Raw genomic sequence first — 13,426 nt, 5'->3', positions numbered from 1 at the left:
TCTCCCCCTCTAGACTGTAAGCTTGTCGTGGGCAGGGAATATGTCTGTTGATCGTTATATTGCACTCCCCCAGGTGCTTAGTACTCTGTGCTCTGCACACAGTAAGCGCTCAGTAAATGTAATTGATGGACTGAAGAAGTTATCTTGTCCATCCTGCTGCTTCCAGGCAGAACGGTACGTTAACTATCGCAGAGAGAAGCGATTGTTGGCTGTCGATTAAATGGTGAACGAATTTCATCCCCCATTTCTCTAAATTCTCCTCTTGTGGATTTTTAGGACACAACAGTGCATGACAGTTTGGCTATAAAAATTTGTAATGAGATACTAACGTATCCAAGTGCACCAGAGGTTCGGATCTATGTAAAAGCCTTGGATTCTTTAGAACTCAGTGGCTCCGCCACAGAAGATCTTCTGGTTCTACTGGATAAGATCCTTGGGGTATGTGAACTAATAAGCACTGTATCGTGACGTTCAAATGATGGGGGAAATAGCAAAAGGGGGGGGTGTGTGCGCTATTGAACCGTGTTTTTTGGTTGGAAAAGTTTTGGAATTTGTGAGGCTGATTCTATCGAATCATTTACTCTAAAGAGGGAAATGAATGTATTGCTTTGGAATTGTAAATCCTCTGATGGGAAGAACCGAAGCGTACTTTTAAGGCTCCCTGATTTCTGTAGATTTTGCTTTTGAGCTGAGTTGCTTGTTTCCTCTAGGTGTAAGGGGTTGGTTAAATTTACTGTCCTTTGGAATGTGATCAAATAACCTGAGGCTGATTTGAAATATCATTTGCAGTAAAACTGAGTCATGTAACATCCAAGTAGCATTATAATAATAATTATCACTGTGGTATTTGGTAAGAGCTTGACATGTGCCATGCACCTTACTAAGCCCTGGTGTTAACACTAGTCATCTCAATTACAGCAAATAAAAGATAGGACATGTCTGAGAGTGCTGGAAAAAATCAAGTTGCAGTTAAGCAAAGGTGGCGTCCGACCTGCCAAAGCCCAGGACCTTGACACTACTACGGCCAGGTTCGCTCCTGATAAGGAAGGTAATGCTACTTTAAGACATTCGATCATCTCGCCCCCTCCTACCTCACCTAACTACTCTCCTACTACAACCCAGTCGCTCACTTTGCTCTTTTAATGCCAACCTACTCACTGTACCTCCATCTCGTCTGTCTCACCGCCGACTTCTCGCCCATGGCCTACCTCTGGCCTGGAACACCCTCCCTCCTCGTATTCGACAGACAGTGACTCCCCCGCTTCAAAGCTTTATTGAAGGCATATCACATCCAAAAGGCCTTCCCTGACTAAGGCCTCTTTTCCTCTTCTTCCACTCCCTTCTGCGTCACCCTGACTTGCTCCCTTTATTCAGCCCGCACCCCCTGCCCCACAGCATTTATATACATATCTGAAATTTGTTTTATATTAATGTCTTTCTCCCCCTGTAGACTGTAAACTCGCTGTGGGCAGGGTATGTGTCTGGTATATTGTTATATGTAGTCTCTCAAGTACTTAGTACAGTGCTCTGCACACAGTAAGTTCTCGGTAAATACGACTGAAGTGAAGTGAAGACGGTTTATGCATTACTTGGTCTTGAATTTTTAGCAGGGCACCCAAATTTCTCTCAAGGAAATATGCTTTTAGCATTACCTAAGAGTGGCCCCATCTTTATTTTAAAAACTTTCAAAACTTTTAAGATAAAGATCGGGCCACTTTTAGGTAACGCTTCTAAGTATTAGAATTTTTCAGTCTCCGAATTTTCTTCCTGTCGAAGGACACGTATTCCAGTATACTATTAAGTTTGCCTGATTTTGCGGTAAACAGTGTCTCACAACAGATGTAAAATATCAGCTTTAATGTTGGTGTTTGTTGGTATTTGTTAAGTGATTACTATGTGCAGAGCACTGTTCTAAGCGCTGGGGTAGATACAGGGTAATCAGGTTGTCCCACGTGAGGCTCACAGTTAATCCCCATTTTACAGATCAGGTAACTGAGGCACTGAGAAGTGAAGTGACTTGCCCACAGTCACACAGCTGGCAAGTGGTAGAGCCGGGAGTCGAACCCATGACCTCTGACTCCCAAGCCCGGGCTCTTTCCACTGAGCCACGCTGCTTCCCAGAATATATTAATGCAGAATTTATCTAAATCCTTTGCATATTTTAAGTCTCTGGAATCTAATTTTTGCTAACATTTCATTTCCCACCTACATTCCCAAACACCCAACCTGTCTTCCTCTGGCGGGACAACTTTGGTGTTCTAAACTTCAGTAAATTTTATCTAGATGATTTTAGTTCTCTCTTTGAGCTATAAAAAACTGCTAGACTCCAGGTGAAAACACTGCACAGTAATGGACCCCCCCCAAATATAGCTCTGAGTAAGGGCAGAAGCTCACGTTGGCTGTAGAAACCACCTGGAAGTTCTGGCTGTCGATTTGGAAAGGAGCAAGCTGCTAGCGTTCGTGGTCGGTGTGTGGTTTGAACTATGTCGGCTGTCCTCGGTGGCGTGTTCACAGTCATACGTAACGAGAAAAACCTGCATAAATGAAATGTTCTGTTTATAAGGTTAACTAAACCTGAGTAATCATTTCATCTATTTTCAAATTGCAACTTACTGCAGCATGGCTTAGTGAATAGAATATGGGCCTTGGGGGTCAGAAGGTCATGGATTCATTCATTCAATTGTATTTATTGAGCGCTTACTATGTGCAGAGCACTGTGCTAAGCGCTTGGAATGGACAGTTCGGCAACAAATAGAGACAGTCGCTGCCCAATGACGGGCTTATTTGTTAAGTGCCTTACTATGTGCCAGGCTTCTTATCTGGCTCTGCCACTTGTCTGCTGTGTGACCTTGGGCCAGTCACTTCCCTTCCTCTGTGCCTCAGTTACCTCATCTGTAAGATGGGAATTGAGTCTGCGAACCCTATGTGGGACAGGGACTGTAATAATGTTGGTATTTGTTAAGCGCTTACTGCGTGCAGAGCACTGTTCTAAGCACTGGGGTAGATACAGGGGAATGAGGTTGTCCCACGAGAGGTTCACAGTCTTCACCCCCATTTTACAGATTAGGGAACTGAGGCACAGAGAAGTGAAGTGACTTGCCCACGGTCACACGGCTAAGGGACAGAGTTGCCTGACTAGCTTGTATAATAATAATAATAATAATAATAATGTTGGCATTTGTTAAGCGTTTACTATTTGCAAAGCACTGTTCTAAGCGTTGGGGAGGTTACAGGTCATCAGGTTGTCCCACGTGGGGCGCACAGTCTTAATGCCCATTTTAAAGATGAGGTAACTGAGGCACAGAGAAGTTAAGTCACTTGCCCAAAGTCACACAGCTGACAAGCGGCGGAGCCGGGATTTGAACCCATGATCTCTGACTCCCCAGCCCGTGCTCCTTCCACTGAGCCACGCTGTACCTACCCCAGTGCTTAGTTCAGTGCCTGGCACATAGAAAATGCTTAACAAATGCCATAAACAAAACAAAACAAAACAAAAACTTCTCATGGGCATGCGGTAGACTGGGAGGCCTCTCTTAGGGAAGAGAGAATTGAAAAGTAGGTTGTATTTTAACTGTGGGAGAAGAATGGAGTGCTTTGATCTCTTATTCACACGGGGTGTTATTTCATTAAACAGAAAAGATTGAGGAAGCCGAGCGCACGCTTCTCGAAAACGAAGACGACAAAGAACTTGGCAGAACTGTGAAGCCCAGATCCACCCAGAACACAACGGCCAGAGGTACCGAACGGGCCGACTCGTGGTTTGCTTTTTTGGCTTTGAAGTAAAACCTCAGTTTCTTTAACCTTCAGAATATGTATTACCTCTGTTTAGCAGCTGCAGTTTAACAGTTGGCTTTAGAAAGTTCTGTGAAACGCTAACCTGTCGTGATTATTACAACGCCCTTACGTGCTTGGCTCAAATCCTGCGTGGGAGAACTCTACTGGTCGCAGTGGCCCATGCTAGGTCCCGGACCTTGCACTAGTCCCACTTTCAACCCGCTTGATTTGAGTTTTGGATATTTGCTCTGGTCTGGGGCTCGACCCTGGTTAGAGAGTGATTCCTCCGCCCAAGATTTACTGGTCCCTTCCCAAGCATTTCCAGAGAGAAGCAGCGTGCTCTAGTGGAAACGGCCCGGCCCCGGGAGCCCGAGGACTTGGCTTCTAATCCCGGCTCGGCCAGTTGCTTGCTGCGTGACCTTGTAACTTCTCTGGGCCTCGGTTTCCTCAACTGTAAAACGGGACTTAAATACCTTTTCCCCTTCCTACTTCAACTATAAGCCCCATGAGGGACAAGGGGCCGTGATCATCGCGATTAACCGGTGTCTCCCAGAGCGCTTAGAAGCGTGCTTGACGCAGAGTAAGCGCTTAACAGATGCAGTAACCACCGAGAGCGAGGCCCTGGGTGGGCCAGAGGTCTGGGACCCTGTCTGACCCAGATCGCCCCGGTGTCGCTTGGGATGACAGGGTAGAGGGTCTCTCCCGGGCCAGCCCGGAAGCAGTGGTGTTACCACCGTTGTCTTGGTGTTTTGCTGGGATTTGTAGTTTCAGGAATCCACTAGAATAATCTCGCAGACCCAGTTTCTCCCCGGCTAGGTCCCCGAAACCCCTTCACGTGGGTGGATTTCCGGCCCCCATCCATCTCAACTGGTTCGGCGCTCTTTCAGCCCGAACCAGCCCTAGGAAGTAGTGAGTTAAGGGCCGACCAAAGCCGTATCTCTTGGAACCGTCTACCGGCTTTTGGGCTTAGACAGCCCTGGTCCCATCCCGGATGACTCTAGGCCGGCATCCTGAATGGGCTTAGCCTTCCCGCCTAGCGCCTTGACAGAGGGCTTTAGCCTACTAAAAGAAGGCCTTTCCCAACTTGGGCAATCAGATGGCTCCCCCTAGACACTCTCGATCTGCTTCCGCGGAGCGAGGCTTCCTTGGTCCCTCCTCAGATTTGACACGGTGTTGCCGACTTGTGGCCGTCGCCTCCGCACCCCGCCACCCCGTCTTGTGCTGGGCACCGCTCACCCCGATAATTGGTGTCCGATCATCTGCCCGGTCATGTAGACTGCCCCCTTCCTCCTCAGAAGCGAGGTCTTTTTGGCGGCTCCGTCCCTGACCTCCCCGTCTGCGTTTCGCCGTTCGGGTCTCTCTTTGTACCGCTACGTTATTTTCGTCAGAGGCATTCCAACTCTGTAAGCTACCCTTGGCACTTGCCTACGCGGAACGACTTGAGAAGATGTGACAGTGGGGTGGCCAGGTGGAGACTCTGCATCTGGTGACCCACGACCGGAATATGAACTGTTCCTGTAAAATTGCGTCCCCCTCCCTCCATCTTGGGAATCAAGCTGTCAGTCAGGGCTGGGAGTGTCGCCAAGAGAAGCAGCGTGGTCTAGTGGATAGAGTTGGGGCCTGGAAGTCAGAAGGCCCTCCGTTTGCTGTGTGACCTTGGCCAAGTCGTTTCACCTCACTGTGCCTCAACGACCTCATCTGTAAAATGGGGATTGAGACTGTGAGCCCCAAGCGGGACAGGGACTGTGTCTAACCCAATTTGCCCGTATCCAACCCCATGTTTAATTCCCTGGCACATAGCGCTTAACAAATACCACAATTATGATTATTACTTTCACAAAGATGTCTTCCCAGAAGATGTACTTTCTCCCTAAATTCCCTCTTAAGTGAGAAGCTCTCATTTGAAATCTAACTCCCAGGCTTTGTGTGTGAGGTGAACTTCTTGCTGGGATTTCTGCCCGGAGCTGGAGCGTGCAGCTTTCCCCCGCTCAGTGGAAAGAGCATGGGCTTTGGAGTCAGGGCTCATGAGTTCGAATCCCAGCTCTGTCACTTGTCGGCTGTGTGACTGTGGGCAAGTCACTTAACTTCTCTGTGCCTCAGTTCCCTCATCTGTAAAATGGGGATTAAGACTGTGAGCCCCACGTGGGACAACCTGATCCCCCTATGTCTACCCCAGCGCTTAGAACAGTGCTCGGCACATAGTAAGCGCTTAACAAATACCAACATTATTATTATCCCCAAATTTTCTCCTCTGTGGTCTAGCGGTATTAGTTACTGGTGGACTGTAAGCTTGTTGGAGACAGGGAATGTGTCTACCAACTCTGTTATGTTCTACTTTCCCAGGTGCTTAGCAGAGTGTTCTGCCCACAGCAAACTCTCGATAAAAACGATTGATTGGGCTGACTTTGTTAAAGGATGTAGAATGGGGGAAAAGGTCAGCAGGCGGGAGGGAAGAGAAAGGCCAATCAGTGGCCGACGCATTTGTTCTTTCGGTGACCAACCCGCTCACGAGGAGCGACTCTTGTCTTCTGTCTAGGGCGGAGAAAAGGGACCACTGAAAGCAGAAGAACTCGCGGGACTGTCAAGTTGGATTCTGAAAGGTACGGGAGGATCTTTGCGGACCTTGCAAATCGATGTATTTCTCGGAGTCTCCCTTCCTATATCGGGCGTGTCCGGGGAAACTCCGACAGCCTCCGACCTGATGAAAAGAATCCCGGGCAGTGGCCAGGTCTGCTCCTGTGGAAACCTTGCCCCAGATTCCATTTTTCATCAGACCCCGTGATCTACAGAGGGCAGCTGTACTTCTAATTAGCAGAGTAGCATGTTTCTTGGGCTCAGGTCTGCCAGATCCCAAGCCTAGCTGGCTTAGGGGAAGCCTACCTCATTTCCTTCCACTCTTCTCAAAGTAATCATCGTCATCATCATCATAATAGTATTAAGAGGAGACACTTTAATGACCATGGACTCCATTTTACATTATTTTCCCTAGCCACAGGTTTCCTGAATATCAGAATATTATTCCCATTTAGTTATCTGTGACCTGATTCCAGAGGGCTTTAGCTCTTCTGTTAAATTGACTTGAATGGAGTCGGGAGGTCAGATAACTAACGGCCCTTTATATTTTCAGTAAGGGGAAAAATAAACCGTATCTCTAATTGAAATTGTTTTCAATTGTCTACTCCAACTTTAGTGACCCAGAAATTCCAGAAGCAACTCCAGAGGTGAGGAAGAGACTGCCGCGGAGAGCCAAAACAGCAGCGCTAGCAAAAACCCAAATGAATCTAGCTCTGATGCTCAGTGAAGAATCAGATTAGCAGATGGGATGAAGGGTAAAGTCGGGCTTTAGCTCTAATCGCAGTGCCTTCTTGTTTTAGATTTAAAGGGAGCTTTTCTCTCCTTTAGATTTCACATAACCCCCTTTTTTATTTCAATTCTGTAGTTCTTTGTTAAATAACAAGCGGTGGTTATAGTTTTGTCATATTACAATAAAGTAGCGGCAATCGTGTGTGTGTATGCGATCTAACTAGCGTTCGTCCGTATTCGGACGTTTCCTTGAGAGATTTTTGTTCGGTGGTAGAGGCGACCCTGCACAGTCAGGAGCTAAATTTAAGTCATCGATGTGGAGAAATTCCCGTGACCTCGGCAATTCCCTGCCTATATCTGGACCTCAGAGGCACTCACAGAAAGAGCCCAGCTTGGGTGTAGGTTGGAGCAGCTGAAGGTAAGAAGAGAAATGGAATGATTGCCCTCCCAGGTTTCCCCCCCGCACTCAGCTGATGCCAGACTTAACAGGTGGGGGGCTAGAACTGCTCTTATCCTTTTCTTTGGCACTCGTCGGATTTACCACCACCGTGAAGTCATCGTGCCTGTTCCAGGTCTGAGAAAAGACTCGCTGTCTGGGGCGTAGACAGCAAGGCAGAACTGGGCAAGGGCTTGATTTCTCCCTCACTGCCTCTGGCCTGCTACCGCGCCTCTGCACGCTCCCACTCAGAGTTCGGGACAAGCCGGCGTAGGGGAGAGACGGATAGCGGCTGAGAAAGACGAGACTTAAAAAACAAGCGAGAGGGAAGCAGAAAGGGGTTCCCAGTGGAATGAAAAGGAATGAGCACTAAGCTTCATGGAAGAGGTGAGATGAGGGGAGTTGGGAAGGAAATGTGGTGGGGAAGGGAGAGGCAACAGGTGAAGAGGGTGGGAAGAGTAATGGGAAGCGACCCGGAGGCGGGGAGAATGGGAGACGGCGAATCGGGCCGGATCGGGGTGAGAAACGGATGGGACGGTAGCGTCGCAGGGGAACCAACTGGAAGCCCTGTGGGCTTCAGAGAAGGCGGTCATGAGCTCACCGGGCTTTCTTTCAGATGGTTCTTCAGGAGCGTTAGGATTTTAGAGAGCCTCCCTTAGAAATTCCTCATCTGAAGGAGGAAGAGGTTAACGCAATGATCCAATTTAGCAGGACCGTATCCACACGACGGGACCTAGGTCCGTAAACCAGGAAGAGAGGCTGGAATCCTTCAATCGGGTGGCGGCTCTCGGGCTGCTGGAGATCGGTTAGCAGCCGAGGCCCAGAGAGCTGCCTTGGCAACCGTGAAGTAGCGCTTTCACTCCGGGGCTCTGTTGCTGACCGTACGGCGTTACCGAGCCCGGGATCTCCACCTCCGGGGGCCCTGGAGAGCCCAGGAAGAGGAGTTTCCTAGAGAATCACGGGTAAGGAAGGGCCCGCACGTTCACAGTGACCCAGGTGGCCCTCAGCGGTTGGAGACGAGGTAAACAGCCCTTCACGTTTCTCGGTTTATGCTCTGTAACGGCTCTACGACCCTGATCTCCTTCGGGGAACTAGCTCTGGGGTCAGAGGCTGTGGGGGACATAGGAGTCAAAGGGAAAAGCATTTTGAAAGCCACGACGACGGGAGGGGAAAGTCGATGAGAGTCGGCGTTACCCGATCGCCAGGTGGAGTCACCACGGACGTTCCGTAAGCGCGGAACTTCTGAGGATATAGGTGCGTTGACGTAACTCTATTACTCCTCAGTAATGATCTGATTTTGGGAGATTTGGGTAAAAGTCAGGGATTGGAGTCAGAGGTCATGAGTTCGAATCCCAGCTCTGCCACTTGTCAGCTGTGTGACTGTGGGCAAGTCACTTAACTTCTCTGGGCCTCAGTTACCCCATCTGTAAAATGGGGATTAAGACTGTGAGCCCCACGTGGGACAACCTGATTCCCCCGTGTCTCCCCCAGCGCTCAGAACAGTGCTCTGCACATAGTAAGCGCTTAACAAATACCAACATTATTATTATTATTATTATTCAGCCAATCCCCCATTTATAACACTGTCCATAAGAGAAAATTAGTTCCAATTTAACATTCTGACTCGACCCAGTATTCGAGCGCCGCTTGTTTTGAGTCCCAGGACTGCCGGACTTTCTGAGAGACAGCATGGAGAGGGAGGGACTGGCGTCACGGCACTCAACCCCTAACGGTAAAACCTAAGAGAAGCCGACGGAAAGAGCACAATGGGGAGAAGGAGCCTCAGGGAAAGTAAATATCCCTCTGATAGGTGTCACTCAGGGGGAGTTACCTAAAAGTGCCCCACCTCTGCGCCATTGGTGTACTCTGAAACCCCCTAGTATGAAGGAAAGGGGAGCTTTGCTGAACAGTCGGCTAGAAGCGGCGTGGTTCAGCGGAAGAAGCCTGGGCCTGGGAGTCAGAGGTCATGGGTTCTAATCCCGGCTCCGCCGCTGGTCAGCTTTGTGACCTTGGGCAAGTCACTTAACTTCTCTGTGCCTGTTACCTCATCTGTAAACTGGGGATAGAGACTGTGAGCCCTACGTGGGACAACCTGATGACCGTGTATCCCAGCGCTTAGAACAGTGCATGGCACATAGTAAGCGCTTAACAAATAGCAACGTTATTACTGAGAGTATCAGGACACCTGAACCATCACAGAAACAGGATCAAAATGTAGTAGAGGAAAGGAAAGTCTCACTGTCCACCATCCTTGATTTGAGGATAGTGGAGGCTGGGCAGACAGACCCCTCTCCTCCCCCACAACACTCACTCACTCACTCACTCACTCACTCACTCACTCACTCACTCACTCACTCTTTTTCTGCCTCTCGCAGGAAGCCTGCAGGCTGCCTGGGATTTAAAATGGGGGATGAGCGTTGTGAATCCCCCATTTGAACGGGAACTTTTATTTTTACCTGTCTCCTGCCCGGAGCCTGGCATTTGTCTCCCTTGGCATATGGGAGAAGGGAAAACATGACTTTTCAAACAAATCTAGAAGAATCCCATTTGAGGTTGGAAACAGTTTGCCACTGTTTGAAAGCACTTGTCATTTTCAAGTCATTTGTATTTGCTCCTGGTGAGGGGATCCTCATTCTCTGAAGTTCTTCTCAACTAGAAATGGCTGATTTCGATACATTTGGTAGGTTTGGAGTCCCCAACGCTACATGCGGACCCGAGGTTCTCTGCACCCTAGAGTTAAGTCCTTTAGTGCTCATATAATAGTAATAATAATGGTGTTTGTTAAGTGCTTACTATGTGCCAAGCACTGTTCTAAACGCTAAGGTAGGTACAAGGTAATCAGGTTATCCCACGTGGGGCTCACAATCTTAATCCCCATTTTACAGATGAGGGAAGGCTCAGAGAAGTTGAGTGGCTTGTCCAAGATCACACAGCAGACAAGTGGCGGAGCTGGGATTAGAACGCACATCCTCTGACTCCCAAATCCGGGCTCTGACTTCCCTCAGCAGATGTGTATCCGGCCCGGACGTTTCACCCAATCATCAATCCTTCCCAGCCGCTCCTGTTCCCAGTCACTTTCTTGCCCTGCTCCTCTTTCCCACATCTCCCAACGACCAGGATGTTTTTACTCTGTCGGTACCTTAATCGGAGCCACAGCTACTGCTGTGGGCTTGACGCTCCTTCTCAGCGCTTAGAACGGTGCTTGGCACATAGTAAGTGCTTAACAAATACCATCGTCAGCATCATCCCCGACCAAGCCTCACGTCACGGGGACAGGCGGGGGCTATTACGGCAGGGCTGGTTCTCTAGCCCATCCCCGAGGTTTGGCCCAGAGCAGGGAGACAGGGTGTGGTGCGCGATACCCCTAGCAGCAGCTGTTCCCGTGGCGCTCGGCTGTCACTGCGATAGACCCTCGCTGCAAATAACACCCCTCTTTCCAATCGTTCACAAATGAACCACACCTCTGGGGGCTGTTATACCTGGATGCGGAGCATTTGCACGGTTGCTGACCCAGGACGCCAAGGTAAAACCCGAGGTTCTGTTAAAGTGGAGATACAGGATTAAATACCAAGACCGACAGGGTCTGTAGAGGACAGAAGTATTTTTCTTTCCTCCTAGCGTCACACTGCCAGAGCGGGCCGCTCGATGCATTTCTAGCAGAGTATTTTAATGCAAAATGTCATTTGTCATGGAGTTATTATTATAAAAAGATCACATCGCAGAAATGGAATCTAGGTTTGTACATTTAAATATGCATATTGTAAAAAAAAAAAAAGTCCTTGCTCTCTTATTGTTATAAGTCTACTCTCCCAAGCACTTAGTACAGTGTTCTGCTCACGATAAGTTCTCGATAAATACAATCGATTAACTCACAGAGAAAGATCTTTAGGATCCATAACAGCTTCCCCCACTGCACTGTAAACTTATCGGGGGCAGGGACCATGTCTGCCAACTCTGTTGTATTGTACTCTCCCAAGTGCTATGTACAGCGCTCCCTGTAAACTTACACATAGTAAGCGTTAGTTAAATACCATCGATGATAACTAGATCCTAACTCATAGCCACCGTGGAGGCTTTGAAACTAACAAATCCTCCCTCCTGAAGGAAACACTTACCACTTTCTAAACAGGCAAACAAACTGCTCAATAAAACCAGCAAATAGAAACCAGTTTACATCAATTTTAATTTAAAACAGACAGAGAGATCTTCAAAGAAACCAAAAAATAGACCACTAAACCTGTCCATGAGCAGTGCAGGCACAGGTCTGCTGAATGGTAAACTTGCCAGAATATCCAGAGTTGAGGGATTTTTAGACTCTATGACTTAGAGTAGAAAGAAAAATGATCAGGATAAAAATAAAATAAAAATCAAACCCACTTGTAAGAGGAAACAGGCTCTATTTATCTATTGGATGATAAATTGTAACTGTTTTCTGTACATGTAAAATAACCGTGAAAGATTTTTCCGCTTAGCGACATCACTGTCTTTTGTTTTGCTGATTAGTTTCGAGGTAGTTGGTATCCACCTGCTACAAAACTGTTTATCGATCATGTCATCACAGATCTTCAAAATATTAGCTCTCCAAGTCACGTAATACATAATATATTAAAACTTTGTGCACAAAAATAAAACTGGAACAAAATTATATAAACTTAAAAGGACATACAAAAGTCACAAAATACTATTAAAAGAGAACATCGGATTTCAAATATACCATTTGTACTGCAAAGTTCCACGATGATCAGGTGCAAAAGACATGTAAAAATATACCAAAAAAACCCTCTAAATTGAATATGCTAGTGATTTAATATAAAGACAAATCACACAGACTGGAATATTGAGATCAATTATATGCTATTCGGAAATAATGGTGATGTACAAAATAAAGATAGTGCAAGGATAGCTGCGATCTATTTGTTCTCTTCCATTTTGAGATTTTGGTTATGAACTGTACAGTTGGCAAGGGATGCTGCTGTGAAACTCAGATTCCATTCAATGGGCTGATTAAGGCACATCTTAATGGGGTTCAAGGGGCTACTTGCTGTGTCCTGGTCAGACAAGCTCTGCTTCTCATCGCTTCTCATTTGTAGCATGCTGGAAAAAAAAAATAGTTTACAGGCATTTAGTCTCCCACCTTAAAACAGGAAAAGAACTCTGGACAAGAAGACTGGTTATTTGTCTCCTCTGTTTTCGGGGCACGCCCAGTCACGTTGAAGACCGACAGAGTTTGTCCGTTAGTTAGAGGATAATCAGATCGGGTCCGAGTCGGATCTGATAATAGAGCAGTGACATTCTGCAAGAGGGTCGGGACCGCTCTAGTGCTAGTCTCCTTTGCAAAACAACTGAACACGAGGAATGTCGTAGCAGGTAAGGAAGCGACCCCCTTTCTTTGCCCAACACCCGGACCAGTCTGTAGCTGAGTCACGTAGGTGGTCAACTCTGTTCCAGCGTACTCTCCCAGGCGCTTACCACAGTGGTCCGCACACAGTAAGCGCACAGTAAGTACGGCGGATTGATCGACAGTGGCGTTGACCTGCCTCCACCTGCTCCTTCAAATTTAAGTGCTCCATCCCGTTCAGCTAAGCCAGTTCCACGGGGAAGGGACAGCTGGCGGAGCTTAGAGTGGCTTCCTGGAGCTACAGTCGGGCAACCCGGAGAGTCCTGGGATGGAGGGGAGCTGGCAGCACCCGCTGTGTCATCCGTTCATTCATTCGATTGTATTTATTGAGCACTTCCTATGTGCTAAGCACTTGGGAGAGGCCAATAAGACACCGGGCTTCCCGAAGTCCCCCCTCTCCTCTTCTCCCTCCCACTTCTGTGTCACCCAGAAGTTCTTCCCCCTCCCAGCCCCACGGTACTTACGTACATATCTGTCATTTATCTATATTAATGTCTGTTCTTTCCTCCCTCCGC

The 13,426-nt window shown here is 47.9% G+C and overlaps 2 protein-coding genes across 7 annotated transcripts in view; one reads left to right on the top strand and one right to left on the bottom strand.

Moving 5' to 3' along the window:
- NCAPG (non-SMC condensin I complex subunit G) overlaps positions 1-7,279 on the top strand; it is a 36,330-nt gene extending 29,051 nt beyond the window's left edge. Inside the window, exons 18-22 of the mRNA XM_029083272.2 lie at positions 277-438; positions 919-1,048; positions 3,635-3,736; positions 6,311-6,374; positions 6,965-7,279. Coding sequence (XP_028939105.1) covers positions 277-438; positions 919-1,048; positions 3,635-3,736; positions 6,311-6,374; positions 6,965-7,088 — 582 coding nt within the window. The 3' untranslated portion in view covers positions 7,089-7,279. The remainder of the gene's footprint in view (positions 1-276; positions 439-918; positions 1,049-3,634; positions 3,737-6,310; positions 6,375-6,964) is intronic.
- The window catches only part of LCORL (ligand dependent nuclear receptor corepressor like), a 120,462-nt gene continuing 109,296 nt past the window's right edge, over positions 2,261-13,426 (bottom strand). For 4 of the 6 annotated variants that reach the window (XM_029083249.2, XM_039914632.1, XM_029083256.2 and 1 more), the window contains one exon: positions 12,518-12,607. In XM_029083249.2, the coding sequence (XP_028939082.1) occupies positions 12,594-12,607 (14 nt within the window). In that variant the 3' untranslated portion in view covers positions 12,518-12,593. Of the gene's footprint in view, positions 2,535-11,677; positions 12,608-13,426 lie in introns of those variants that run through there. The other 2 variants (XM_039914634.1, XM_029083260.2) reach the window with 2 other exon arrangements.

Source organism: Ornithorhynchus anatinus, chromosome 18 (genome assembly GCF_004115215.2).
Source record: "Ornithorhynchus anatinus isolate Pmale09 chromosome 18, mOrnAna1.pri.v4, whole genome shotgun sequence".
In the NCBI taxonomy this organism is placed as follows: domain Eukaryota; kingdom Metazoa; phylum Chordata; class Mammalia; order Monotremata; family Ornithorhynchidae; genus Ornithorhynchus; species Ornithorhynchus anatinus.
The sequence above is the reverse complement of the archived record's forward strand: the minus strand, read 5'-3'. Positions and strand labels throughout refer to the sequence as shown.